The sequence below is a fragment of the Schistocerca gregaria genome, chromosome 3 (genome assembly GCF_023897955.1).
Source record: "Schistocerca gregaria isolate iqSchGreg1 chromosome 3, iqSchGreg1.2, whole genome shotgun sequence".
Classification (NCBI taxonomy): domain Eukaryota; kingdom Metazoa; phylum Arthropoda; class Insecta; order Orthoptera; family Acrididae; genus Schistocerca; species Schistocerca gregaria.
Genome location: NC_064922.1, coordinates 850191067 through 850218116, shown reverse-complemented (window position 1 = coordinate 850218116; position 27050 = coordinate 850191067). Strand labels below are relative to the sequence as shown.

At 39.7% G+C, this 27050-nt stretch overlaps 1 protein-coding gene across 1 annotated transcript in view; it reads left to right on the top strand.

Moving 5' to 3' along the window:
* LOC126354787 (uncharacterized) overlaps positions 1–27050 on the top strand; it is a 117024-nt gene that overhangs the window by 51662 nt on the left and 38312 nt on the right. Inside the window, exon 4 of the mRNA XM_050004695.1 lies at positions 6646–6811. Coding sequence (XP_049860652.1) covers positions 6646–6811 — 166 coding nt within the window. The remainder of the gene's footprint in view (positions 1–6645; positions 6812–27050) is intronic.

The window sequence follows — 27050 nt, the reverse complement described above, 5'->3', positions numbered from 1 at the left end:
GAAACACTGCCATGATTGATATGTGTTTTTTAGACCAAACGGCATTCTGACTGAAAGTTGTGATCACTGCCATTTGCAATATATTTGCAAGTACCTTGGGGCCAGGTGATAAACTTTCTGGAAATCAATGACAATGAATAGCTGAGCACGTGCTATAACACCCATAAAGTCCTAGAGGTGTGTAATAGCATAACAGCTTGAAGTTATTTGCACATTCAAAGTATGACAGCCCTGTCTTGCTATGCCACGAACTGTCTTTCTTCTTTACCAGATGTAGGGGTAACACCCATGACATGTCTAAACTTCAAATAACACATGTTTAAAAAATCCTCAATTTCTTTCTTCACTGAGTCATACTTTTTAGCTGTCAATCTGTGAGCCCTGAAGGTGACCAGCAGTCCTGATATAGTTAAGAGAGATGGGTAGTGCTGTGTCCATTCCAGGGAGGGGCATAGGCAGCTGATTCATGTTGGACAAGGACATCCGGGGATGGATGTATTCATTTAACTTCCACAGTTCAGTCCATTCTTTTTTTTAGGGCTTCAGTATATCCACCAATTTGAGAACATAACACTTCATTTTCTTTAACTACACTATGTGATAAAAAGTATACGGACACCTCCAAAAACATATGTTTTTCATTAGGTGCTTTGTGCAGCCACCCACTGCCAGGTACTGTATATCGGTGACCTCAGTAGTCATTAGACATCATGAGAGAGCAGAATGGGGCACTCCATGGAACTCACGGACTTCAAACGTGGTCAAGTGATTGGATGTTACTTGGGTCATGCGTCTGTACACAAGATTTCCAAACTCCTAAACGTCCCTAGGTCCACTGTTTCCAATGTGATAGTGAAGTGGAAACATGAAGGGACAGCAACAGCACATAAAGGCCAACCTCGTCTGTTGACTGACAGAGACCACTGACAGTTGAAGAGGGTCATAATATGTAGTAGGCAGACATCTATCCAGACCATCAGACTGGAATTCCAAACTGCATCAGGATCCACTACAAATACTGTGACAGTTTGGCGGAATATGAGAAAACTTGGATTTCATGGTCAAGAGGTTGCTCATAAGCCACACATTATGCCAGTAAACAACAAACGATGCCTCGCTTGGTGTAAGGAGTGTAAACACTGGACAATTGAACAGTGGAAAAATGTTGTGTGGAGTGATGAACCATGGTACACAATGTGGTGACCCAATGGCAGGCTGTTCATATGGCAAATGCTCGGTGAACGTCATCTGCCAACATGTGTAGTGCCAACAGTAAACTTCAGAGGCACTGGTGTTATGGCGTGCTCATGTTTTTTACAGAGGAGGCTTGCACCCCTTGCAGTTTTGCATGGAACTACCACAGCACAGGTCTACTTTGATGTTTTAAGCACCTTCTTGCTTCCCACTGTTGAAGAGCAGTACGGGGATGCTGACTGCATCTTTCGACACGATCGAGCACCTGTTTGTAATGAACGGCCTGTAGTAGAGTGGTTACAAAACAATAATATCCCTGTAATGGACTGACCTGCACAGATTCTGACCTGAATCTTACAGAACACCTTTGGGATGTTTTGGAACACTGACTTCGTGCCAGGCCTCACCGACTGAATCGATACCTCTCTTCAGTGCAAAACTCCATGAAGAAAGGGCTGCCATTCCCCAAGAAAAATTACAGCACCTTATTGAACATGTGCCTGCAAGAGTGGAAGCTGTCGTCGAGGCTAAGGGTGGGCGAACACCATACTGAATTCCAGCAATACTGATGGAGGGTGCCACGAACTTGTAAGTCATTTACAGCCAGGTGTCCGGATACCTTTGATCATACAGTGTATGTATGCTAAGTTTTCAAACAACTCATTGGCAATGCTCGCTATGGTAAGCAGTTCCTCTTTCAAAGAATAACATGTGTTGACATGTGAATCCACAAAACTCGATTGGGTTGCTGCCACACCTAAAACGGAGGTGTGATCCAGTTCATGAGAGTTGTGTGAACAACCTGTACATCTGTAAACAGTCTCACTGTTCAAGCAGAATTGAGCCTTCCATATGGAAACATCAATACAATAGTAGTGTAGGAAATCAGCTCCAAGAATAGGTTTGGTAGCATCAGCAAATCAGGAAAGTCCACTGTAATTGCTTCTTAATACTGAAGTTTGTCACGTTGATGTGTTTTCCAAAAATATGGATTTTTTTAGTTGTTAGTTGCAGTGAGCCACCAGGTAACAGGAGATTGCTTTTTCAGTTTCACTGGTGCAATACTTACACCTGATCCTGAGTCAATTAAATATATTCACGAAATGCAAGTGTCCTGGACATATAATCAATGTGATGTACCAAAACTGTTAGTAGCAGAGTGTCGATTTGACATGCCAGAGTCCGATTCCTGGTACCAGGAAGGAATTCTTCTTGTTGTGTTTGATTGTCATGAACTAGCTTCAGATTATATGAAACAGGAGATGCTTTATTTGCTATGATGGTGGAGTGTAGGCACTTCATATAGAGCATCCGGTCATGCCTATATCCAGCTGCTGTTGTCAGCATGGTAGTTGCAGCAGTCATACAAAAATGGAAATGATACCAATACCAGTTGTGTAACTGCTTGCTGACATCATGCAGAGAGCTGCATGGCTGGTGTGCTGAGGACTGCTGGGACTCTCTGAGATGAAACTGCTGCTGGAGAGCACACAAGTTGCACTGGAGTGAGCTGCTTCCCTCTAACAGTGTCCACTGTAGCTACACTTACAATGCCACTGCCAGTTTGTGGGGTCCCACATTCATTGTCATAATATAACAAAATACCATGCAGCTAGTCAGCAAAGATTAACTGGGGGTCTGAGTTCACAGAGCGATTTGAAACCAGAGCACTTTTGATAGCAAAAGGCAACTGACTGAATCACATATGTTTTAATGTTGCCTCAGAAACTTCAGATTCAGTCACCAGAAATCTAAGATACCAACAGAATTCAGAAAGTTATTTATCACAAACAACCTCACTTTTCAAAGCTTGCTGAATTTGAAGATCTGTTCATTTGTGCACTCGACAGAGCAAGTTGTCCTTAACATGTGTATATTTGTACCCAGATGGCATGGTATGAGCAATGTCAGGCAATAACAAAAGAGTTTGAATGTCTAACACACTGATGGTCAGAATGAACTGTAGGTTATCATGATAAATACCATATGCAGTAAACAGAGGTTCCAGAAACTGGAACCGCAGTTTTTTTTTTTTTTTTTGGGTGGTGTGTATGGCAGTGATGTATTTTCTTCCCGATGCAGAAGATGCAATGCAGCTAACTGACAAATTGTTCATGATCTACATATTAGTCAATGTACTGCGCACTTGTCTGATATTTGTTGCCACTAGAGGAATGGGAATCGTTTCTTCCAAACTGCACAATGACTGTTCCAGCAAGTCAGCGTCAATAGTAACTTGCCAAGTATCCTCATGTTTAATGTGATTTTGGTCATCCATGGCCTTGTTTGGGGTCACCACTGTGGAAACGTTGATCCACAGTGAGACTCAGATGATATTTCAGCCACACATGTATTTAAATTGCCAGCTGAATACATGTGACACTTTAAACAAGATACTCATTGAACGGAAGATGCGACACACTGGTGGGAAAAACAAAATCATACAGAAATCAGCGTTCAGGAAACAAAGATAATCGGCGATCTGTTATTTCAGCTCCATTATCATTATTTTATAGAAATTATTTTTTCCACACAATTTTGTTATTATTTTACAATGGTTTCTTCTATTTCAAATAAGACTGACATAGGAGTAATTGAAGCTTCCTACTTTCAGTACTTTGGTTCCAATAGTGAATTTATAAAAACATTCAGTGATATCACCATCCAATGTAAATATCTCCATTGATATCCACAGTTGTTCTCCACAAACAACCACAGAGTGTGAGGCAGAGGGCACTTTTGATACTATCATGCCCCTCCTTTCCTGTTCTATTCCCGAATAGTACGTGTGACAAACAACAGTCACTGAAACACCATATAAACTCTAATTTCTCTTATTTTCCTACAGTGGTCATATTGCAAGATTTATGAATACACAATCACAGACTTTTAACAGTAAACACTTCTGTGATGTAGAGAAACACATTGCTTTTCTTGCAAAGCCTGGTTCTAGAGTTTGATAAAAACCTCTGATACTCTCAAGCTTACTAAATGAACATATAACAAAATGTGATGCCATTCTTTGGATCTTCATGATCTTCTCTATTAATCCTATCTCCTGAAAGTCCCAGAATGTTGAGTGATACTCAGGAATTGGTTGAACAAGTGTACTGTGACCCATTTCCTTAGTTGATAAATTACCTTTCCTTAAGATCGTTTCAATGGCTGTCCGCCATGTATCTGTTTTTACTGCCACTAATTTTATGCTGTCATTCCACTTTAATTGATCCTGGACAGCTACCTTTACATTTTTACAATTATTACTGATCCATTTATTTATCATCAGTTGTGCAATCAAACAGTAATGATACTTTACAAATATTTATGCACAATACATTATATTTATTTATGTTTAGGGTAAACTGCCAGTTCGTACACTGAGTATCAATCTTCTGCAGGTCCTCCTGCATTTTGCTACAATTTGCTGTAATGTAACTTTCCTATTTACAACAGCATCATCTGTGAACAGTCTCACAGAACATACAACATTATTCACCAGGTTATTTATAAATATCATGAACAGTATTTACTTGATAACATTTCTGAAGTTAATTTTACATCTGACAGTTTTGCCCTGTTAAGAATGATATCTTGAGTTCTGTCTGTTAGGTGGTTCTGAATGAAGTCATAAAGCTGGTATGATATTCTGTAAGCTTGTATTTTGTTCACTGAGTTAACAGTGTGGAAATATTTCAATTGACAGAGAACATGACCTCAAACTGTGCACCATTATCTATGTCTTCCAGAATCTCATGGATCATCTCAGAAAGCATAGTTCAAGAAGATCTGTATTTTCTCAATTCATGTTCATTTCTATGGATACCCTCATTCTCGAAAAATATCAGTAATAATTAGTAGAGCTGAACCACTTTAATTGCACTGAACACAAATCAACAATGTGCTTTGAGAAACAATGCTCTTACCATTAGATGAGATGATGAGAGCATTGTCTCCCGAAGGACATTTTTTATTTGTGTTCAGTACAATGAAAGTGGCTAACTTCTACCAACTGTTATTGATAAAATTATACAAACTGCTACCTCTTATCTGAAAAATGCATAATATTAAATTCAAAAAGATCACAACTTGTAACATGTTTGATAATTCTTCACAGTGGACTGACATCAGCAGTATGGGTCTCTAATTATATGCGTCAAACTGACAACCCCTTTTTAAACAGAAATGACTAGTGCTTTTTGAACTCATTCTTTGACATTTTATGTATTGTGATGAAAATTAAAGTGAGGAAGTTATATGTCATACCTAATGGAAACTCTTGTGCATTTTAATACAAACATATTTATACCACAAATACTCATTTATCATCAGCACTATGTGCAAAATTCTATTGCATCTGAATAACATGCTAAAAGTCAGTCACCTCATAGAATAACTAATCAAGAACTTAATTCAACACTTCTTGCACTTAGAAGTGTCTCTTATTATTCAGCTTGAAAACCACAGTGCTAGTTTTTTTGCATACTTTCACCTGCTGTTGTTTTGACCAACTATCTTCTGAGGTTATGCAGGTAAAGCAAATAAGATATCATTCAGAGAAAGGGAGCAATAAGAATACTTTACAAGTACATTACCAAACATCCTGAAGAGGCCTCTTCCAAGATCTTTGAATTCTTACACTCATTTCCTAGGACATTTATTTGTTGCAGATAGAAAACATTCATTTCGGTTGTACAGAGATACTCACAATTGTAATAAAAGACAGAGAAATAATTGCTCTGGAGATTTTACTTCCTTATCTAGGTTTACGAGTGGGATTATAGGTCTTCAACACGCCCACACAGCAAGAAACTGAGCAACCCTGTAAATTCAAAAGACTCACTCCTTCTTCAAATTTCCTCATATGTAGACTCAGAAAGTGAAGATGCTTGTTAGCTGCTTGACAAGTGGTAATAATCACTATAAATAAGGACATCTATTGTTACAACACAGACTATCAAGTTACGCGATTTTTCAAATGTCTCCATGGCATCTCCTCAGTGTTGCCAAATTGTATGGATGGCTATTGTTTCCACCTGCAGCCATTAGCACTTTTTAGTTGAAAATTCGCAACAGTGCTGCCAGCTGTCAGAGATTGACTTACATGTCTTCACTATAGTAATGCATAAAAGGTTTACGTTGACTTGCTTCATATCCCTGTAGGTTCTCCTTCATGATGGGCTCTACAGAATGCAATGAAAACAATTGAATTACTGCTTCATGGATGTTTCATTGTTGGAGATAACTGACTGCATTTTTTATTACTTTCCTTTTTATAAATACTACAGTGCACTGTAACGGATTACATACTAAACTACATGACTTATAACGTTAAACTAAAAAGTTACCTAATTGATAATAACTGCTCTTTTCCTTAACTAGTGGAATAGTTATTAATTATTTGAGTTCTCTGGGCCATAAGTGATGAATTAAATTAAAAATATGTAATTGCAGATCATACTACAGGACAGTGGTGTGTTTGAGATGTTGACCTTAGCACAAGAATTAGGAGTAGAAGAACTAAAGAAAACTTGTGAAGATCATGTAACATCAACATTGTCAGTCCTGAATGCATGCACATTCTTGGCCGCTGCTATGGAAATACAGGACCAGGCAGCAGGTAATTCATTTATTTCTAGTTTGCTCCTGATTATAGATATATATTTTCATTCATTAGTACTGAAGACTAGAGCTCATGAATTGTAGCTTGCACCAAATGGTAAGAAAATATATATTTTGCTTTTCATTTGGTTAAATATACTGTTTGTGATTCATCAACATCAATTGAAATACTTCACATGAAATTTTTGATGATTTTTCATTTTTTTTAGTGTAACTATATATTTTCCTTTTATATAGCAATGACTAGCCTGAGGGGGACACAAATTTCTTCCATGTCTCATATCGTACCATTATTAACTGTTATTAACAAAAAGATACCATACACACAGATAATGTGAATGTCTCTTACATAATGTGATGAGCTATATTCCCTGATTTTCAATTGATAAATGCAAAACTCTGATCAACAAACTCGATTCAGCTTATTGTCTTCTTAAAAAAAAATTCAATGTCTGGATCTTCTACATCTACACTCCACAAACCATTGGATAGTGCATGGCAGAAGGTGCCTTCTGCTACTACTAGTCATATCCTCTCCTATTCCACTGTCAAATAAAGTGAGGGAAAAACGTTTGTCTAGAAGACTTTGCATGAGCCCTAATTCCTTGCATCTAATAATTTTCATGGTCCTTACACAAAATGCATGTTTGAGGTGAAAGAATTGTTCTGTAGTCAGGCTCAAATGCCAGTTCTTTAAATTTGCACAACAGTGCCTTGTGGAAAGTGCATTGCCTTCCCTCCAGGGATTCTAATTTGAGTTTACAAAGCATCTCCATAATACTTGCATGCTGATCAATCCTAATAGTAAAAAATCTAGCAGCCCACATCTGCATTGCTTTGATGTATTTCTGTAATTCAGCATGGTGGGGATCCCAAACGCTTGAACAGTACTCAAGAATGGATCTTGCTAGTGTTCTTTATGCCATCCCATTTATGGATGGGCTGCACTTTCCAAAATTTTTCCAACAAAATAAAGTCAAAAATTTACCTCCCCTCCTACCAACCTGATGTGCTCATTCCATTTTATATCACTTCGGAATGTTATGCCTGTATATTTAATCAATGTGACTATGTCAAGCCCGCACCCTGCTAACGCTGTATTCAAACACTATAGGACACTTTTTTTCCTACTCATCTGCATGAACTTACATTTTGCTATATTCAGAGCAAATTGCCATTCATCACAACAAGGAAATTTTGTCCAAGCCATCTTGTATATTCCTACAGTCACCCAATGACAACACCTTCCCCTGCAGCACAGTGCCATCAACAAACAGCTGTAAATTGCTGTGCACCCTGTTCATCAGGTCATTTATGTACATAGAGAATAAAAGCAGTCCTGTTGCATTTTCCGGGGGGCACTCCTGGTGATACCATCATACCCTTGTTTCTGATGAAAACTTGTCAATAAGGACCACATACTGGGTCGTCTTACTTAAAAGTCTTCAAGTCACTCTCATATCTGGGAACCTAGACCATATGCTCAGACCTTCATCAACAATCTGCTGTGAGGCACCATATCAAATACCTTCTAGAAATCTAGGAATATGGAATCAATCTGTTGCCCTCCATCAGTGGTTTGTAGGATATCATGTGAGAAAATGGCAAGCTGAGTTTCACATAAGTGTTGCTTTCTAAATCTGTGCTAATTCATGGGCAGAGGCTATTCAGTCTCAAGGAAATTTATTATATTCAAACTCAGAATGTGTTCAGGAATTCTGCACCAAATTGATGTTGACAATATTGATATGTAGTTATGTGGGTCCATTCTTTTACCCTTCTTATAGACAGGAGACACCTGCACTTCTTCCCACTCACTTGAGTCTTTTTTGGTGGGCGAGAGATTCGTGATAAATGCAGGCTAAGTAAGGGGCCAACGCCGTAGAGTACTCTCTGTTAAACTGAACTGGAATTCCATCTGGACCTGCCAACTTATTTATTTTCAACTCCTTCACTTGCTTCTCCATGCCCAACATGCCATTTCTCATAAAACTACTAGCTTTCATTTCAGAGTTTCACTCATTCTTCTTATGTGTTTTACAAAATAATTAACAAAAAAGTATGAATACTGGGCATCAGAGTAAGTTCCTTCAAGAATGTATGAAATCTTATTGTAACTTAGTAGTGCATTTACTATGTAATGTTGTATGTGACAAAACCATGAATGCAAATTCCAGTTGAACCATGGCCACAATACAAACTGTATTGGAAAAAATTCAGTGTAGGCTCTGTACTTCTCTTTAGTGCATAAATTATCACCCTTTACCCTGGTGTAAAATTTTTTCACCACATATGCTGAAAATATTTGGAATCTCTAGACATTCAAGACTATGTTGAAAGGAAAACTCAATCAAGAAAACTCATAAATCGAGAGACAGAATTGCTGGCCAGTACTTACCTTCAGACGGTACATTATATAGTACAGTCAATAGACATGTACAAAAGAAAAAGTGACGACACCATTCTATCTTACAGAAATGTTACATCCTTTCTCAGAGATATCCTGTCCCAATCCTTCTCAAAGGCCAGTGTCCCAGAGTTTGAATCCTAGACATGAAGACCAGATCCACCTGTTAACTACTATTGTGGTTTATACTGACGTTACATAACCTGCAGTTTGCCACAAACTGATGTTAATTACTAGAAGCACTACCACTAAAGATTTCCTGGAAAGTAAGTGTATGTAAACGCAAAATTTTTGAGATATTTAATGGACTTCTACAAGTTTTGGCTCATTTGCATAATATTCTTATTGCTTTACCATTGTAGATTTCCCATCCTCCTGTTTAGCTGAGTGGTAATGTGTTTGCCTACCAACCAGCAAGCTCGGGTTCGATTCCCAGCCGGGTCGGAGATTTTCTCCACTCATGGACTGAGTGATGTGTTGTCCTCATCATCATTTCATCATCACCAACATGAAAATCATCCAATGTGGCATCACCTGAAATATGACTTGCAACTTGGCAGCTGAACTTCCTCGGTTGGAACCTCGTGGCCATCAATGCCTCATGACCAATTCATTTCATTTTGTAGATTTCCTGGGAAATAACTCTAAGAAGTCTGAGACCTTTAAAAGGCCTTTACAAGAATCTGTCTTATTTACATACCACTCTTATTACTGATGCCTGCTTATGAAGAGTTATTATCCAAGGAGTTAAATTTTTGGGGAAATACAGGGTGGAATTTCATAAAATAAGCTAGTACTATTTCTTTGACTTAAGTTAGGCACTGTTTTTTCAATGAAATTGTGTTTATTGGATGTTCATAAGATTTACACAAACCATTTCCCCTGAACCATGTGTAGGCCCCTTCAACTGTTACCTGAACTCTGTCCAGTATGGCCGAGTCTGAATTCTTAATTAATGTGTGTGTCATTAGGAAATAGTACAACTTTGAACAGTGGTTTCATAGTCACTGGAAGGCTATTTGCATAGGGGGAGAACAGATGCACATCCAGTAGTAAACTTTGTGAATCTCACATTTTATGTTCTCCCATTCTGAGTTTAACATTACTCCTGTGTAAAAGTATGTCAATGTGATCCTCTACCTTTTCTTATACAGTTTATGCTCCAACCATGCTAAAAGATGGCATCAGTTTCCCAAGAAGAAATTCTACCAGCAGCTTTCCTTTTTATATCACTGTGTGAAATAGAAGCTGTTTATGTAAATGTTGTAACTAACAGTGTAATGACAGGTTATTACAAATACAGAGCACAGGGTTACCTGTACTTTTTAACAGCTACTTCTCTTTTGATAACGTATACCATGATTAATTCCACATATCTGAAAGTTGTCTTTCATGGTGTAATCAGTGGAACAAAATGATTGAACGAATGAGTCAATGAGATTCTCTAGGTGAAGGTCTTCCTTGATGTGTCATATGGCTTGGAGACTAGATGCGTCTATGAATCATTTATTTTTTCTTATTAAAACACATCTAGATGTACTCTCACATCATTTTACACTAAAGCAAAGAAACATGTACACCTGCCTAATATTGTGTAGGGCCCCTGCTGACATGCAGTGTCCATGGATTCATGAGGTTGTCTCCACACCCATCCACTTGATACAATCTGAAATGAGACTCGTCTGACCAGGTAACATGTTTCCAGTCATCAACAGTCCAATGTGAGTGTCGATGGGTCCAAGTGAGGCATAAAGCTTCTTGTCATGCAGTCATCAAGGGTACATGAGTGGGTCTTCGGCTCCGAAAGTCCATTTCGATGACGTTTCATTGAATGGTTTGCACGCTGAATGATTCTTTTGAGTCGTCATTGGTACCATTCCAGCAGGACTTTTTCCAGCCACAGTGATGTCAGAGTTTTGATATTTTACCATATTCCTGACATTCACAGTACACTCGTGAAATGGTTGTATGAAAATAGCCAGCCTTTCAGGCATTTTGCAAATAGTTTGTAAGATAACATAGCAATACACCCTGAACGATTTTAATGGAATTTACAGCAACTGTAGAAACCTACATATTTATATAATTCATGTTTTGTATTAACGCCTAATCAGGTAACCTTAGGTTTGAAAATATGAAACTCCTGTGACAGGCTATCAACAAAAGACAACGGGAGACTGATATGACAATTCCACAAGAAAAATTAGCACAACTTTGCATTGTAGTTCACAGTACTAATGTTGTGGCAACTTTAGGAGATGGGCTAAAAGTCAAGTCTTCCAGATCAGTGAAAATATCCAAGAGATGCTGCAAGTCTGATAGCTTCAGTCTAGACACCTCCATTAGTTTCAGTGCTTTGGAGGCAATGGACAAAATTATTCACATGGTTCAACAAGTTCATAAGCAGTTGGAGAATACAGGGTGTAATGTGCAAGCCAAGGCTAGAAAAAAATGAGTGTGAGGACATCAACCACTGAGGTCGAGATGAACAAGTTAAATCAAATGCTAAGAATACTGTATGTGTGTATTGTCTTTACTTTCATCTTGTCTTTGTAGAGTGCTAACTATGTTGATGTAGGTGTTTTGAGTTGCATAATTATTTATGTTGATAAAATGGTTACATTTTGTGGCATCAGTAAGAACATCTTATGCTGCCTAGACACTGTTATGGATGAAACCACACTAGCGACCCACAAGGAACATGCAATATCCACGGATTTAGGAAATGCATGGCACTTCCTTCACACCAAACAATTAAAATTGTGAACAACCAGTGTATTGGGACCTTTTGCCTATACTGATTTCAGTGGATTGCGTGGTGCAACAAACAGTATGGAACAATACATGTAAAACGCTACACCTGAACCACACCTGAAAGTGATTTCAACCCTCCTCCTACTCATGTACAAGAGCATGTGGATCACATGTATCACAATTCTCTGTTTTCTTCTGTGGATCTTATAAGTTTCTTTCTGACAGGAGCAAGAGCAACTGATATCAACAGATGTTACAAGACCTACATCATATTTTTGTGCCCAAGTCCATAATTGTGTTTATTTACCTCCTGATATGAAGTGTGCTTTCGTGCTGGTTATCAAAGCAACAAATCTGATTCTGCCACTTTGTGGAACCCAGATGGCTGGGTCACACATGAAGCTATCTACTGTGTCATGATGAATCAATGGCATTGTGTTCAACAAAACCCTCAGAATGAGTCATTTAGTGCCATACTGAACATCTCCAGTGATGTCCACACTGTGCAGCATGTGTTATCTTAACTGCCACAGTTTCTTCATCCCATCACCATATGCCTTTTGCAGGTCCGAGGTGGCTGGGTTGCCTTACTGCAAAGGTTAAGGAAATCATGTGAACAACAAAGGTTTGGTTCCATGTAGGAGCCTAGTGGATCTGAAGTTAATACCAAACAATACATTAAAGACCATAGGGCTGAGTAAATTGCCTCATGTTATTCAAGTGTCCTTATCACGAATGAAGGGCTCACACAAGAGGCCAAACTACAAATTGCTGATTGTGTTTTTCCATTAAAAGATGAATGCTCTTCTTGTTGTCCAGCAGCCACTAACAGACCAACCCATGACAGCAATATGTGATGCTCAGTAAAAAAAGCTGCTCTGAACATATCTAGTGATTCATGATGCACCCCCACAGGACAAATCCTCCCAACTCCTGAGACGCAATGCAGTCAGCTGACAATAACAGACCAGCCAACACTGCATGCTATTCAGAACTCAGAGTTTAACAGCAACTGACAGAGTGTGTTGGTGCTGGTTCCATGTATGTTTCGGTGCTGCTGTGCTCAAGTGCACCTCCTCATGTGAGCACTGAAATGTACTTGCTATCTCTGATAGATGCCAGAGGTCATGGAATTCAGAAAGTAAGCCACATCACTATATATGTACACCAAATTAGTTTGCTAAACACATCCACACACCATGGCTGTCTACATTCTTGACTTGGGTACCAACCAAAGTTTCTAGTTGACTCAGGTTCCAAGATAAACATGATCTCGAGCACAGCTGCTATCCTCACACATCAGCACCCTTGGTACAGCATACAGCTATGGATGTTCACATGTAATCATGTATAGTTCCACTACTCGCATTGTTGACTTAGGCATGGCAAGGAAAAACATTTACATGGACTTTTATGTTAGGTAACCTCAACAAATGTGTTAGAAGCTGATTTTTTGCATCACTATCACTAAGGCCCTGATCTAAGAGAGGAACTACTTTTCAACAGAGTGACTGATTCTTGCATTCAAGGTATGGTCAGAGGACCTCCAGTTTCAGTTGTTCCAGAGCACACAGTGTCCTTAACATCTTCAGAAGATGAACTTCCAACAGTTGAAATGCTCACTAGGCAAACAACCAACTATGATGATTTAGTTGTACATAGACACCAACAGTAAGCACACAACACACTCCCAATAGCCAAGATAGATGAAAAAGATATTAGACATGCCTAATGTTCTTAGTATTCGATTTAACTTGTTCATACTGATGTCAGCTATTGACGTTGCCACAAGGGTCTTTTCACTGGGTGGTAGTTGTGGGAGCACAATGTTAGAACTGGTTTGTAGATGTTTTGGTGGTAACTACCAAGTAATAAAATGATTTCAGAATAAGTGTGGAGCTCAATGAAGTCACCTAGACTTTAGGTTTTTTGGGGAGATTTTTGGGAATGATGAACTTGTAATTGCAGTTGGAGATGCAGACAACAGTTTGGACAAAACCTCAGTTACATAGTCAAAGATTATTTAAGATAAGTCTCATTTAATGTTCCATCTTCAGTGGGGTGGGGTTTGTCATCGTTGTTGTTCATTCATACTGTCTCACCTTAATTGTCCACCTACCTCACTATGGCTTCCTTATGACATCCCTTCACTCTGCAGTAGTAGATACTCACTAGGCCGTGTAGAGCAGCACTGATGAAACCACAACCCAATACCTGCGTAACTCAAGTTGCGAATCAGTTCCTGTAAATTCATTTTAAGAAATTTCGGGTGGTGGGAAAATGCAGTTTACCTGTAGTAAGCCTTCGAAAATTCTAGTAAACTGGTTTTTATACCTAAGGAAGCACATTAATTTGCTATCAAGTCTGAATTTACCATTTTTACTGCTCTATCATTCCAAGTTCACAGTCAATATACCAAAATTTCACACAGAAAAGCAGCCAGAATATCTACCAGTCTGTCCTGATTAATGCTCTCTACTACTGTAGTGAGTTGAAACTTCGGTCATATCAGTTGTCTTCAAAGTTAGAAGTGCTCGCCTAAATATTCCATAAAATACTCGGAACATGCCACACAGAATTTCACTAAGACTGAAATATCACACTCATAATACATCAATTAATTAATCAAATTGCCCTCAAAATGTTCATAACTTAAACAGCCTAAGTCACAACACTTCCTAACAGCAATGAACTCAACAGTTCTTTATTTTACATGTTATTTTCTCAGTGACATTTCGCTTGATGTTACACATGCTAAGGTTGGCAAGTGACTCCCTCGATGCCACCCCATTCTCTGCCTACCTAACTTTCTGCATGTGGGAACGGCTTAATTCTGATTGTCTAATGGTCTGAATGACCAATCAGAATGATCCTTCCAGATTATTCTTGCGGCAAAACTTGCCTGAGCCAATCACTAATCATAAAATTATTTACGTCATTCCAATGCCATTTTCTAATATAATATTTAATAAAAAAAGACTGAAATGCAAAATAATCTTTAAATTAATTTAGAAACCTATTCCACTTCTAACTTTTATTCTGGCTGCTCTCTTACAAAAGCAAGCACACTTCAACATACGTCATCAGCATCATGGTTGCACCACAATTTTCCCACATTCAGTTTCATAAGTTTTTACATAAAATAGTATTAAGTTTTTTCATATGCCCCACAGACACTCTCTCATTCATTCTCATGTATACACAAAACAAAATAATAAGCAGGTAATAATTTTGAATGATTTTTTACGCTATGAATTGCAGAGTACTAAAGTTTTGAAAATAAAATTCCAATTAAGTGATTTTATACACTGAGAACTCTGGTTATAACTTTATATGATGATAAAAGACAAACTGCTATTGTTCCTAACTGAGTTTTGAAACAGAAGTGTCGGTTTTATGACTTTTAAGTAATTTTTCTCAATTTCAGTAACTGAAACAGATAAAAATCTGAGATTTTAACAGGCTCTTCTACTTAATAACAAAATATGGTATACAAAGTTTGAGCAAAATCGGATGATAATTACTATGGTTTATTTAGATTCATAGGGGATATGAATTTATGTTCCTACTAGATGTTACTGGAGACCGTTCTCATGGCCGATATTGTCAGCTCCGCTGTGAGTCATGGCAGAGAAACAATCCTGCAGCCACCATGATAAGTGGCTGCATGCTATACAGTACTGAATGTTATTTTGTAATAACTTGCTAAGTTACAATCTCAGTTGCACATTTTTAATTATATTATATTTTTCAACCACACAGGTTCATCTTCAGATCTAAGTAATTGCACCAGCAACCTGTCTTGTCCACTCAGAATCACATGTGCTTGACATGTGGTTCTGAGAAGACAAAACAGCTTGCTTATGCAACTACTTAGATCTGAAGATGATTCTGAGTGATAAAAACATGGAACCTAATTAAAAATGTGCAACTGAGACAGGAGAATACATGAGGATAATCTTAAATGGCTATACAGTTGCTGATTATCTCAAGACAAATATACTGGGGGAACAAAAGTTATGGGACAGTGCTATGCACATATACAGATGGTGGTAGTACCATATATACAAGGTATAAAAAGGCAGTGCATTGGTGGAACTGTCATTTGTACTCAAGTGATTCGTGTGAAAAGGTTTCCGAAGTCAGTATGGCTGCACAATAAGGAATTAACAGACTTTGAATGCAGAGTGGTAGTTGGAGCTATACACATGAGACATTCCATTTTGGAAATTGTTAGGGAATTCAATATTCTGAAACCCACTGTGTCAACAGTGTGCTGAGAACACCAAATTTCAAGCATTACCTCTCACTGCGGACAATGCAGTGGTCAACTGCCTTCACTTAATGACTGAGTGCAGTGGCAGTTGCATAGAGTTGTCAGTGCCACCAGATAAGCAACAATGTGCAAAATAACTACAGAAAACAATGTGGGCAATATGACGAATGTCTCCTTTATGAGAGTGTGTTGAAATTCATCATTAGTGGGCTATGGCAGCAGATGGTTGATGCAAGTCCCTTTGCTAACAGCATGACATAACCTGCAGCACCTCTCCTGGGTTCATTACCATATTGGTTGAACCCTAGATGAATGGGAACCTGTGCCTGGCTAGATGAGTCCCATTTCAGTCAGTAAGAGCTGATGGTAGGGTTTGAGTGTGGTGCAGATCCCATGAAGCCATGGACCCAAGTTGTAAACAAGGCACTGTGCACACTGGTGGTGACTTCATAATGGTGTGGGCTGTATTTACATGGAATAGACTGGGTCCCCTGGTCCAACTGAACTGCTCATTGAGCAGAATGTTTATATTTGGATACTTGGAGATCACCTGAATGCATTCGTGGACTTCATGTTCCCAAATAACAATGGAATGTTTATAGATGACAATGCACATGTTACCAAACCACAGTTGTTCACAATTAGTTTGAAGAACATTCTGGACAATTCAGGTGAATGATTTGGCCACCATGATCATCTGACATGAATCCCATTCAACGTTTATGGGACATAATCAAAAGGCCAGTCCATGCACAAAATCCTGCACCAGCAAAACACTTCTACATCTACATCTAACTATGCAAAACACTGTGGGTGTATGGCAGAGGGTATGTCCCATTGTACTAGTTATTATTCTCATGAACCCTATGTGAGCGATAGGTGGGGGATGTAGCATATTTCTAAAGCAATCATTTAAAGCTGGTTCTTGAAACATTGTTAACAGATGTCCTCAGGAAAATATACTTCTATTTTCAAGAGTCTTCTAGTTCAGTTCGCTCAGTATCTTTGTGACACTCTCCCACAAACATGTGACCATTTGTGCTGCCGTTCTCTGTATACCTTCAATATTCCATTTTAGTCCTATATGGTTCAGGTTCCACACACTTGAGCAATATTCTAGAACCAGTGACAGGAGTGATTTGTAAGCAATCTCCTTTGCAGATTGACTGCACTTCCCCAGTATTCTACCAATAAATTGAAATCTACCACCTGCCATACTCACGAGTGAACCTACGCGATCAGTCTATTTCATATCCTTGCAAAGTGTTACAATCAGTATTTGTATGAGTTGGCCAATTACAGCAGTGGCTCACTGATATTATTGTCACAGGACACTACATTTTTCATTTTGTGAAATGCAAAATTTAACATTTCTAAACATTTGAAGCAAGCTGTCAGTCTTTGCATCACTCTGAAATCTTATCCAGATCTGACTGACTATTTATGCAGCCTGTTTCAGATAGTACTTCATTATAGATAACTGCAGCATCTGCAAAATGCCTGATTTTACTATTAATATTGTCTGCAGGGTTATTAATATACAACACGGGTAGCAAGGGTCCCAACACACTTCCTCGGGGCACACACGAAGTTACTTCTACATCTGATGATGACTCTCCATTTAGGATAACATGTGCATCTCTCCTACCACTAAGTCCTCAATCCAGTTTCAAATTTCACTTGATACGCCATATGATTGTACTTTTGACAAAAAGCATAGGTGCGGTACTGAGTCAAATGTTTTTTTTGGAAATCAAGAAACACTGCATCTACATGAGTGCCTTGATATAAAGCTTTCAGTAAGTCATGTGACAAAAGTGCGAGTTTGGTTACACATGATCATTTTTTTCAAAATCCATGCTGGTTGGCCTCGAGGAGGTCATTCTGTTCAAAATACCTCATTATGTTTGAGCTCAGAATATGTTCTACAATCCCACAACAAACTGATGTCAAGGATATTGGATGGTAGTTTTGTGGATCACTTCTACTACCCTTCTTGTAGATGAGTGTGACCTGTGCCTTTTTCCAAGAACTGGGTACTGTTTTTTGTATGAGGATCTATGATAGATAATAGTTAGAAGAGGCACTAATGCAACCACAAATTCAGTATAGAAGCTGACAGTGATTCCATCGGACCCTGGAGCTTGGTTCAATTTTAACGATTTCAGCTGTTCCTCAGCACCACTGACACTAAAACTTATTTCATTCATCTTTTCTTTGGTACAAGGATTATACTGCGGAAATTCTCCTGTGTTTTCTTTGTAAAGGAACATTTGAAAATAGAGTTAAGCATTCCAATTTTTGCTTTGCTACCATCAATTACAGATCCTGCCTCATTCACTAGGGACTCATTGAGATATGACACTACTGATTTTTTATTTAGTTTACTGAACATGTATAGCTTTCTGCTTGTTTTAGTTGTCCTTTATACTTTGCTAATCATTGTTCCCACAACCACATCAAGCTCACTGATACCAATTTCAATGTGGATATCCTCAAAGAGGTCAGGTCTGTTTGTTGCCATTAGATCCAATACATCTCCATCATTTTCCAGATGTATTATCATGCCCACCACTAAAAAAAACTATAATTTTCCTAATTAATTGTTTGATGATTAAAGTCTCCACCAATGATTACAGTATGATTGGGGAACTTACATACAAGTGAACTGAGGTTTTCTCTACAGTTACTTCAGGAGATGAGTCTGGTGGGCAATAGAAGGACCCAAGTATTACTTTATGTCTACCCCTGATACTGAGTCTTGCCCAAACAATATCTCATGCAGCTTCAATTTCTGTCTTGGCGGATCTTAGTTCCTTGTCTATTGCAAGAAATATACCTCCTCCATTTACCATTTGCCTATCCTTTTCACTTAAATTTTCCTCAAAAATCAAAACTCTCACTGCTATCAATTTCGGATTTCAAACAGCTTTCTGTACCTAGTATTAGGTGAACTTCAACTGCTTTTCACGAGCGCTTCAAACTGTGGCACTTTGTTGTGAATGGTTCAGGAGTTTACCATTTAGGATTTTAATACCCTCACCTGTGGAAAGCATTCATTTTGATCTTACACTGCCACTTTGGGTTTCCTGCAGCTATTTTTATATAGATTAGATGGAGAGTTGCCAAATCTAAAAACCCTTGTGTGCACTGCACTCACATTCAGCTACCTGAGCAGCAGCCTCTGATGTGTAGTGCACACCTAACCCACTTAGGAAGACCCCACAGTTCTCAGTGCTATGGTGCAAGACCAGGAAGTTGCAGCCCAGCTTGTCACAAACTTCCGAAATTATGGACAGCTATAGGGTAGCATGGCTCAGTATTTCTACAGGGGACTCTCAATGACTTGGTGAGCCCATGCCATGTTGAGTCGCTGCAGTACTTCGGGCGAAATGAAGTCTGACATGATATTAAGAGGTATCCCATGACTTTTATCACCTCAGTGTATGTTGGCGACAGTGACTCATGAATTACATCAGGCACATAACTGAAAAAGTAGCTCACACTAGTGTGGATATTTTGTCACTCTTTGAGTGGTGTGACAGGCCTTGGATGAAGCATTCCAGAATGTGTTAATGTTAATGCGGAGCTCGGAAAGTCATTCAGGAGAGAGTGATGGGATGTCCACGTAAGGACGTGACTGATCTATTGCCCCTCAATCAGTCATCCTGTATTACCCATAGCATGATCTGCATCTGAGTGCTTGTGGTAACAGACTTCTTCCATGGCGCACAACATCCAGGCTGACCAAACCAGCATCCTCCATAATTCACTGATTTCCGAGGTTTTCACTGGCTCTGTTTAAGGTCAGTTATAATGAAAGATAGCACAGCAGTTGAAACAGCCAACAGTTGTGCAAAATACAACACCTTGGGCTAATCTGTGGATCTGAAAGAAAACTCATTCAGTGTGCTCCATCAAAACATAAGCCATATGCACTAAAAGAATTTCCCTCATTGATATTTCAATATACAGGTTGAATAGTAGAGGCTAAAGATCACATTCCTTTCTTAGTCTGTCTCTCAACACTTTCTGTGATGCCTGTGCTGATCCAGCGATATGCTGAAACACATAGAAAACAGCAAAACTTTTAAACTTCTGTTCAGAAGAAAAACTTTAGCACATCCCATGTTCACAGGCAAAATATCAATATCTGGATTAACTCTAAGTCAACACATTGCAGCCCCCTTCTGAAGTTGATATATTAGTTGGGTGGACATGCCACAGACAGCACATGAATTGTTCCTCTGTCTGATTTCTTATAGTTGATTGGATTAAAAAACCTATTTTGCCACATGTTTAATTCCACTTACGTTTTATTCAATGACCATTACTAGGAGAAGACAAATGGAGTTGTGGTGGGAAGCATGATGTCACCTATCATTGCAAATTTGTTTATGGACGACTTCGAGAAAATGCTTGGAGTCGGTAGCTTCGAAACCAGTGTGTTTTTCAGATATGTAGACAATCCATTTGTTTTTTTGGTCTCACATTACTCTGCTATTCACAATTAAGTGCCTGGCAGAGGGTTCAATGAACCACATTCAAGCTGTCTCTCTACCGTTCCACTCTCGAATGGCACATAGGAAAAATGAGCAGTTAAATTTTTCTGTATGAGCCCTTATTTATCTTATTTTATCATGATGATCATTTCTCCCTATGTAGGTGAGAGCCAACAGAATGTTTTCGCAATCAGAGGAGAAAACTGGTGATAGAAATTTCATGAGAAGATACTGTCGCACTAATAAACACCTTTGTTTTTAATGATTGCCATTCCAATTCATGTATCAAGTCTGTGGCACTATCTTCCTATTTCACCATAATACAAAACGAGCTGCCCTTCTTTGAACTTTTTCAGTATAATCCGTCAGTCCCACATGATAAGGATCCCACACCACACAGCAATACTCTAGAATAGGGCGGACAAGTGTAGTGTTAGCAGTCTCATTAGTAGATCTGTTGCACCTTCTAAGTGTTCTGCCAATGAATCACAGTCTTTGGTTTGCTCTACCCACAACATTATCTATGTGATCATTAGAACTTAGGTTATTTGTAATTGTAATCCCTAAGTATTTAATTGAATTTACAACCTTCAGGTTTGTGTGACTTACTGCGTAGTTGAAATTTAGCGGATTTCTTTTAGTACTCATGTGAATAACTTCACAGTTTTCTTTATTCAGGGTCAATTGCCACGTTTTGCACTACACAGATATCTTATCTACATCATTTTGTAATTCATTTTGGTCACCTGATGACTTTACAAGGCAGTAAATGATAGCACCATCTGCAAATACTCTAAGAGGGCCACTCAGATTGTCTCCTATGTCATAAATATAGATCAGGAACAATAGAGGGCCTATAACACTTCCTTGGGGAAGGCCAGATATTACTTTTGTTTTACTTGATGACTTTCCATCTATTACTATGAACTGAGACCTTTCTGACAAGAAATCGCTAATCCAGCCACACAACTGAGGGGATATCCCATAGGCACACAGTTTGGTTAGAATACACTTGTGAGAAATAGTGTCGAAAGCCTTCTGAAAATATAAAAATATGGAGTCAATTTGACATCCCCTGTTGATAGCACTCGTTGCTTCATGAGTATAAAGAGCTAGTTGTGTTCCGCTAGAACGATATTTTCTGAATCTGTGCTGACTGGGTGTCAATAAACTCTTTTCTTTGAGGTACTTCATAATGTTGTAATCCAGTATATGTTCCAAAGCCCTACTGCAAATCGACGTTAGTGATATGGGCCTGTAATTCAGCAGATTACTCCTATTTCCCTTTTTGGGTATTGGTGTGACTTGAGTAACTTTCCAGTCTTTAGGTACAGAACTCTCTGTGAGTGAGCTGTTGTATACAATTGCTCAATGTGGAGCCATTGCATCTGCATACTCTGAAAGGAACCTGACTGGTATACCATCTGTACCAGAAGCCTTGCCTGTATTAAGTGATTTAAGCTGCTTTGCTACACTGAGGATTCTCCTTCTATGTTTCTCATCTTCATAGTTGTTCTTGATAGGAATTCGGGAATATTTACTTCGTCTTCTTTGGTGAAGAGGTTTCCAGAAACCGTGATTAATAACTCTGCTTTGGTGCTACTGTCATAAGTGACTTCACAGTTGTTACCGCGCAGTGAAAGTACTGATTGCGTCTTGCCACTGGTGTGCTTTATATATGACCAGAATCTCTTTGGGTTTTCTGCCAGATTCTGAGACAGACTTTTGTTGTGGAAATTATTAAAAGCAATCTCGCATTGGAGCACGTGCTATGTTTCAATCTTCTGCAAAACTTTGCCAATCTTCGGTATTTTGTATTCTTTGAAATTTGGCATGCTTCTTTCGTTGCTTCTGCAACAGTGATCTGACCCGTTTTGTGTACCATGGGGGATCAGTACCATCACTTACTAATTTATGTGGTATACCTCTCTCAATTGCCATCGATACTACTCGTATCTCTTTGAAACCATTCCACATCTTTTCCATGCTTATGTGACCAGATCGGAAGGAGAGGAGACTGTCTCTTAAAAAGCCACCAAGAGCATTTTTATCAGCTTTTGGTGGTTGTCAGTGTTACGGTATTCAGCCTAGCAATAACTGCCCTGTGGTCACTAATACCTGTATTCGTCATGATACTCCCTATTTGTCCTGGATTATTTGTTGCTAAGAGGTCAAGTACGCTTTCACAACCATTTACGCTTTGAGTAGGCTCATAAACTAAATGTTCAAAATAATTTTCTGAGAAAGCATTCAGTAAATTTCAGATGATGCTTTATGACTGCTGCCCCATTTTAAAGGTATAATTTTTCCAGAATATCAAGGGTAAATTGAAGTCACTGCCGACTATAATTGCGTTAGTGGGGTACCTATTTGAAATAAGACTCAAATTTTCTTTGAACTATTCAGCAACTATATCTTCTGAGTTGGGGGAGGGGGGGGGGGGGGCTGTCAGTAAAACAATCCAGTTAATAGTTTAGTCCAATTGCCAAGTATAGCCTCTACCCGTACTATTTCGCAGGAAGTATCTACTTCACTTTCACTACAAGGCAAACTACTTCTGATAGCAATAAATACTCCACCACCAACTGTATTTAGTCTATCCTTTCTGAACATTGTTAGATCATTTGAAAAAATTTTGGCTGAACTTGTTTCTGGCTTTAGCCAGCTTTCTGTGCCTATAACTATTTGAGCTTCAGTGCTTTCTATTAGAGCTTGGAGCTCTGGTTCTTTCCCAATGGAGCTACGACAATTGACAACTACAATACCTTTTCTACAACTACCTTATTGTACACTCCTGGAAATGGAAAAAAGAACACATTGACACCGGTGTGTCAGACCCACCATACTTGCTCCGGACACTGCGAGAGGGCTGTACAAGCAATGATCACACGCACGGCACAGTGGACACACCAGGAACCGCGGTGTTGGCCGTCGAATGGCGCTAGCTGCGCAGCATTTGTGCACCGCCGCCGTCAGTGTCAGCCAGTTTGCCGAGGCATACGGAGCTCCATCGCAGTCTTTAACACTGGTAGCATGCCGCGACAGCGTGGACGTGAACCGTATGTGCAGTTGACGGACTTTGAGCGAGGGCATATAGTGGGCTTGCGGGAGGCCGGGTGGACGTACCGCTGAATTGCTCAACATGTGGGGCGTCAGGTCTCCACAGTACATCGATGTTGTCGCCAGTGGTCGGCGGAAGGTGCACGTGCCCGTCGACCTGGGACCGGACCGCAGCAACGCACAGATGCACGCCAAGACCGTAGGATCCTACGCAGTGCCGTAGGGGACCGCACCGCCACTTCCCAGCAAATTAGGGACACTGTTGCTCCTGGGGTATCGGCGAGGACCATTCGCAACCGTCTCCATGAAGCTGGGCTATGGTCCCGCACACCGTTAGGCCGTCTTCCTCTCATGCCCCAACATCGTGCAGCCCGCCTCCAGTGGTGTCGCGACAGGCGTGAATGGAGGGACGAATGGAGACGTGTCGTCTTCAGCGATGAGAGTCGCTTCTGCCTTGGTGCCAATGATGGTCGTATGCGTGTTTGGCGCCGTGCAGGTGAGCGCCACAATCAGGACTGCATACGACCAAGGCACACAGGGCCAACACCCGGCATCATGGTGTGGGGAGCGATCTCCTACACTGGCCGTACACCTCTGGTGATTGTCGAGGGGACACTGAATAGTGCACGGTACATCCAAACCGTCATCGAACCCATCGTTCTACCATTCCTAGACCGACAAGGGAACTTGCTGTTCCAACAGGACAACGCACGTCCGCATGTATCCCGTGCCACCCAATGTGTAAGTCAACTACCCTGGCCAGCAAGATCTCCGGATCTGTCCCCCATTGAGCATGTTTGAGACTGGATGAAGCGTCGTCTCACGCTGTCTGCACGTCCAGCACGAACGCTGGTCCAACTGAGGTGCCAGGTGGAAATGGCATGGCAAGCCGTTCCACAGGACTACATCCAGCATCTCTATGATCGTCTCCATGGGAGAATAGCAGCCTGCATTGCTGCGAAAGGTGGATATACACTGTACTAGTGCCGACATTGTGCATGCTCTGTTGCCTGTGTCTATGTGCATGTGGTTCTGTCAGTGTGATCATGTGATGTATCTGACCCCAGGAATGTGTCAATAAAGTTTCCCCTTCCTGGGACAATGAATACACGGTGTTCTTATTTCAATTTCCAGGAGTGTATTTTACCTGCCCTCTATTAGACGGACACCCTTTCTGTGGTTTCCTGAGACCCTCTAACCTAAAAAACTGCCCAGTCCCTTCCACACAGCCCTCGCTACCTGTGTAGCCACTTTTTGTGTGAAGCGGACTCCTGACCTATTAAGCAGAACCCAGAAAACCACCACTTGGTGGCGCAAGTCAAAGAATCTGCAGCCTACACGGTCACAGAACCGCCTGAGCCTCTGATTCAGATCCTCCACTCGGCTCTGCACCCAAGGACCACAGTCGGTTCTGTCGATGATGCTACAGACAGTGAGCTGCGCCTTAATATTGGAAGCAAGACTGGCAGTCCACTAGCCGCCCGAAACCAGAGAGAATCTCCTCTGATCCAAAGCGACACATGTCATTGGTACCGACATGGGCTACCACCTGCAGTTGGATGCACCCTCTACTCTTCGTGGCATCCGGAAGCACCCTTTCCACATCCAGAATGACTCCCCGCAGTATGCACATGGAGTGCACACTGGCTTCCTTCCTTTCCATCTATCAGAATATTCATTCCATGATGGAGGAATGTTGATAGTACGTTGGGATATGCTTTTATAGGAAGCCTACTCATAATAACTTGTTTCTCATGGTGTCTCAGCATGAAGGTAAATTGTGTATCTTGTTTCTGAGGGTCCATGTCATTTCAGACCCTGAGATTTTGTCAGCTGAGCATACCATCTTGGTGTCACCTTTCATCAGAACAGATATAGTGAAAGGTAGATCAGATGTGTGTTGCACAATCAACCAACTGTGCGCCGAGTGAGTGATAATAGCTGCACAATCGACCAACTGTGCACTGAGTGAGTGATAATAGCAAGTTGGTACAAGGACTATGGTCTTTCTGCCTTATTAAGGAAGCAGTCCCATAAGATTGGTTATATTTTCTGGAAATATGAAGTGAAATATATTTTTTCCGTCCTCAACCTAAGATTAGGGTCCTTTTAGATTCCCATTAAGGATTGTGATAATTGATTGTGATTGTTTTGTGTAAGGTGAGTGTCTACTGCAACAAAATAAGCTTAAAAACCAAATTTCTATCTCCTTTCATGACTACACTTCTTTATGTATCACCTTGTGAAGAGTCTTCATTGGTAATCTGCTGAGATGACAACTTTTGTCTAGAATGTTGTAGGTACAATAGCTCTTAGTGTACAGATTCTTCTTTCTCAAGTAAGGTCTTATTATAAAACTCAACTACACCATTTTTGTGGAGTTTAAAGTGTAGTCACTAGATATTTAATTCTCATTTCTGAAAATTTATCAGTAATTTCTTTCAAACTCATTTTTGTTGTCTATGCTTGAGGTATAAATTCTCTTTCAAGTTTGATTTTTTTACAGTGTTTAAAACATTTTTGTCATTTGGCATTTTTTAGGTGTTTATAAGAAAACTTCACTCCAATAAGTGATTTGTGAGAGCAAGGAAGTGTCAAGTTTAATTTAGTTGTTCTCTTTACATTATCCACAAGATTGTCACGGTATATGCAGCCAGTTTCTTGTAAGGTGTACACTGTTATCTGTTTAGAATACCTTGTGAACTGAGCTTATACTGGCATTACATCTTCATCTACATCTATACTCTGAAAACCATTGTGAGGTGCATGACAGAGGGCATGTCTCACTGTACGAGTTATTAGGGTTTCTTCCTGTTCCATTCACGTATGGAGTGTGGGAAGAATGATTGTTTGAATGCCTCAGGGTGTGCAGTAATTATTCTGATCTTACCTTCATGGTATCTGCATTAGTGATTCACAAGGGTTGTGGTATATTCCTACAGTAATCATTTACAGCCAGATCATGATACTTTGTTAATAGACACTCTCAGGATAGTTTACATCTATCTTCAATCTCTCTATCTTCAATCTCTGTGACACACTCTCACAGATTAAACAAACTGCAACCATTCATGCTGCCCTTCTCTGTATAAGTTCAATATACCCTTTTAGTCCTATTTGTTTGGGTCCCACACACTTAAGCACTATTCTAGAAATGCATTGTAAGCAGTCTCCTTTATAGATTGATTTCACTTTCCCAATATTCTGTAAGTAAACCGAAGTCTATGATCCACTTTAC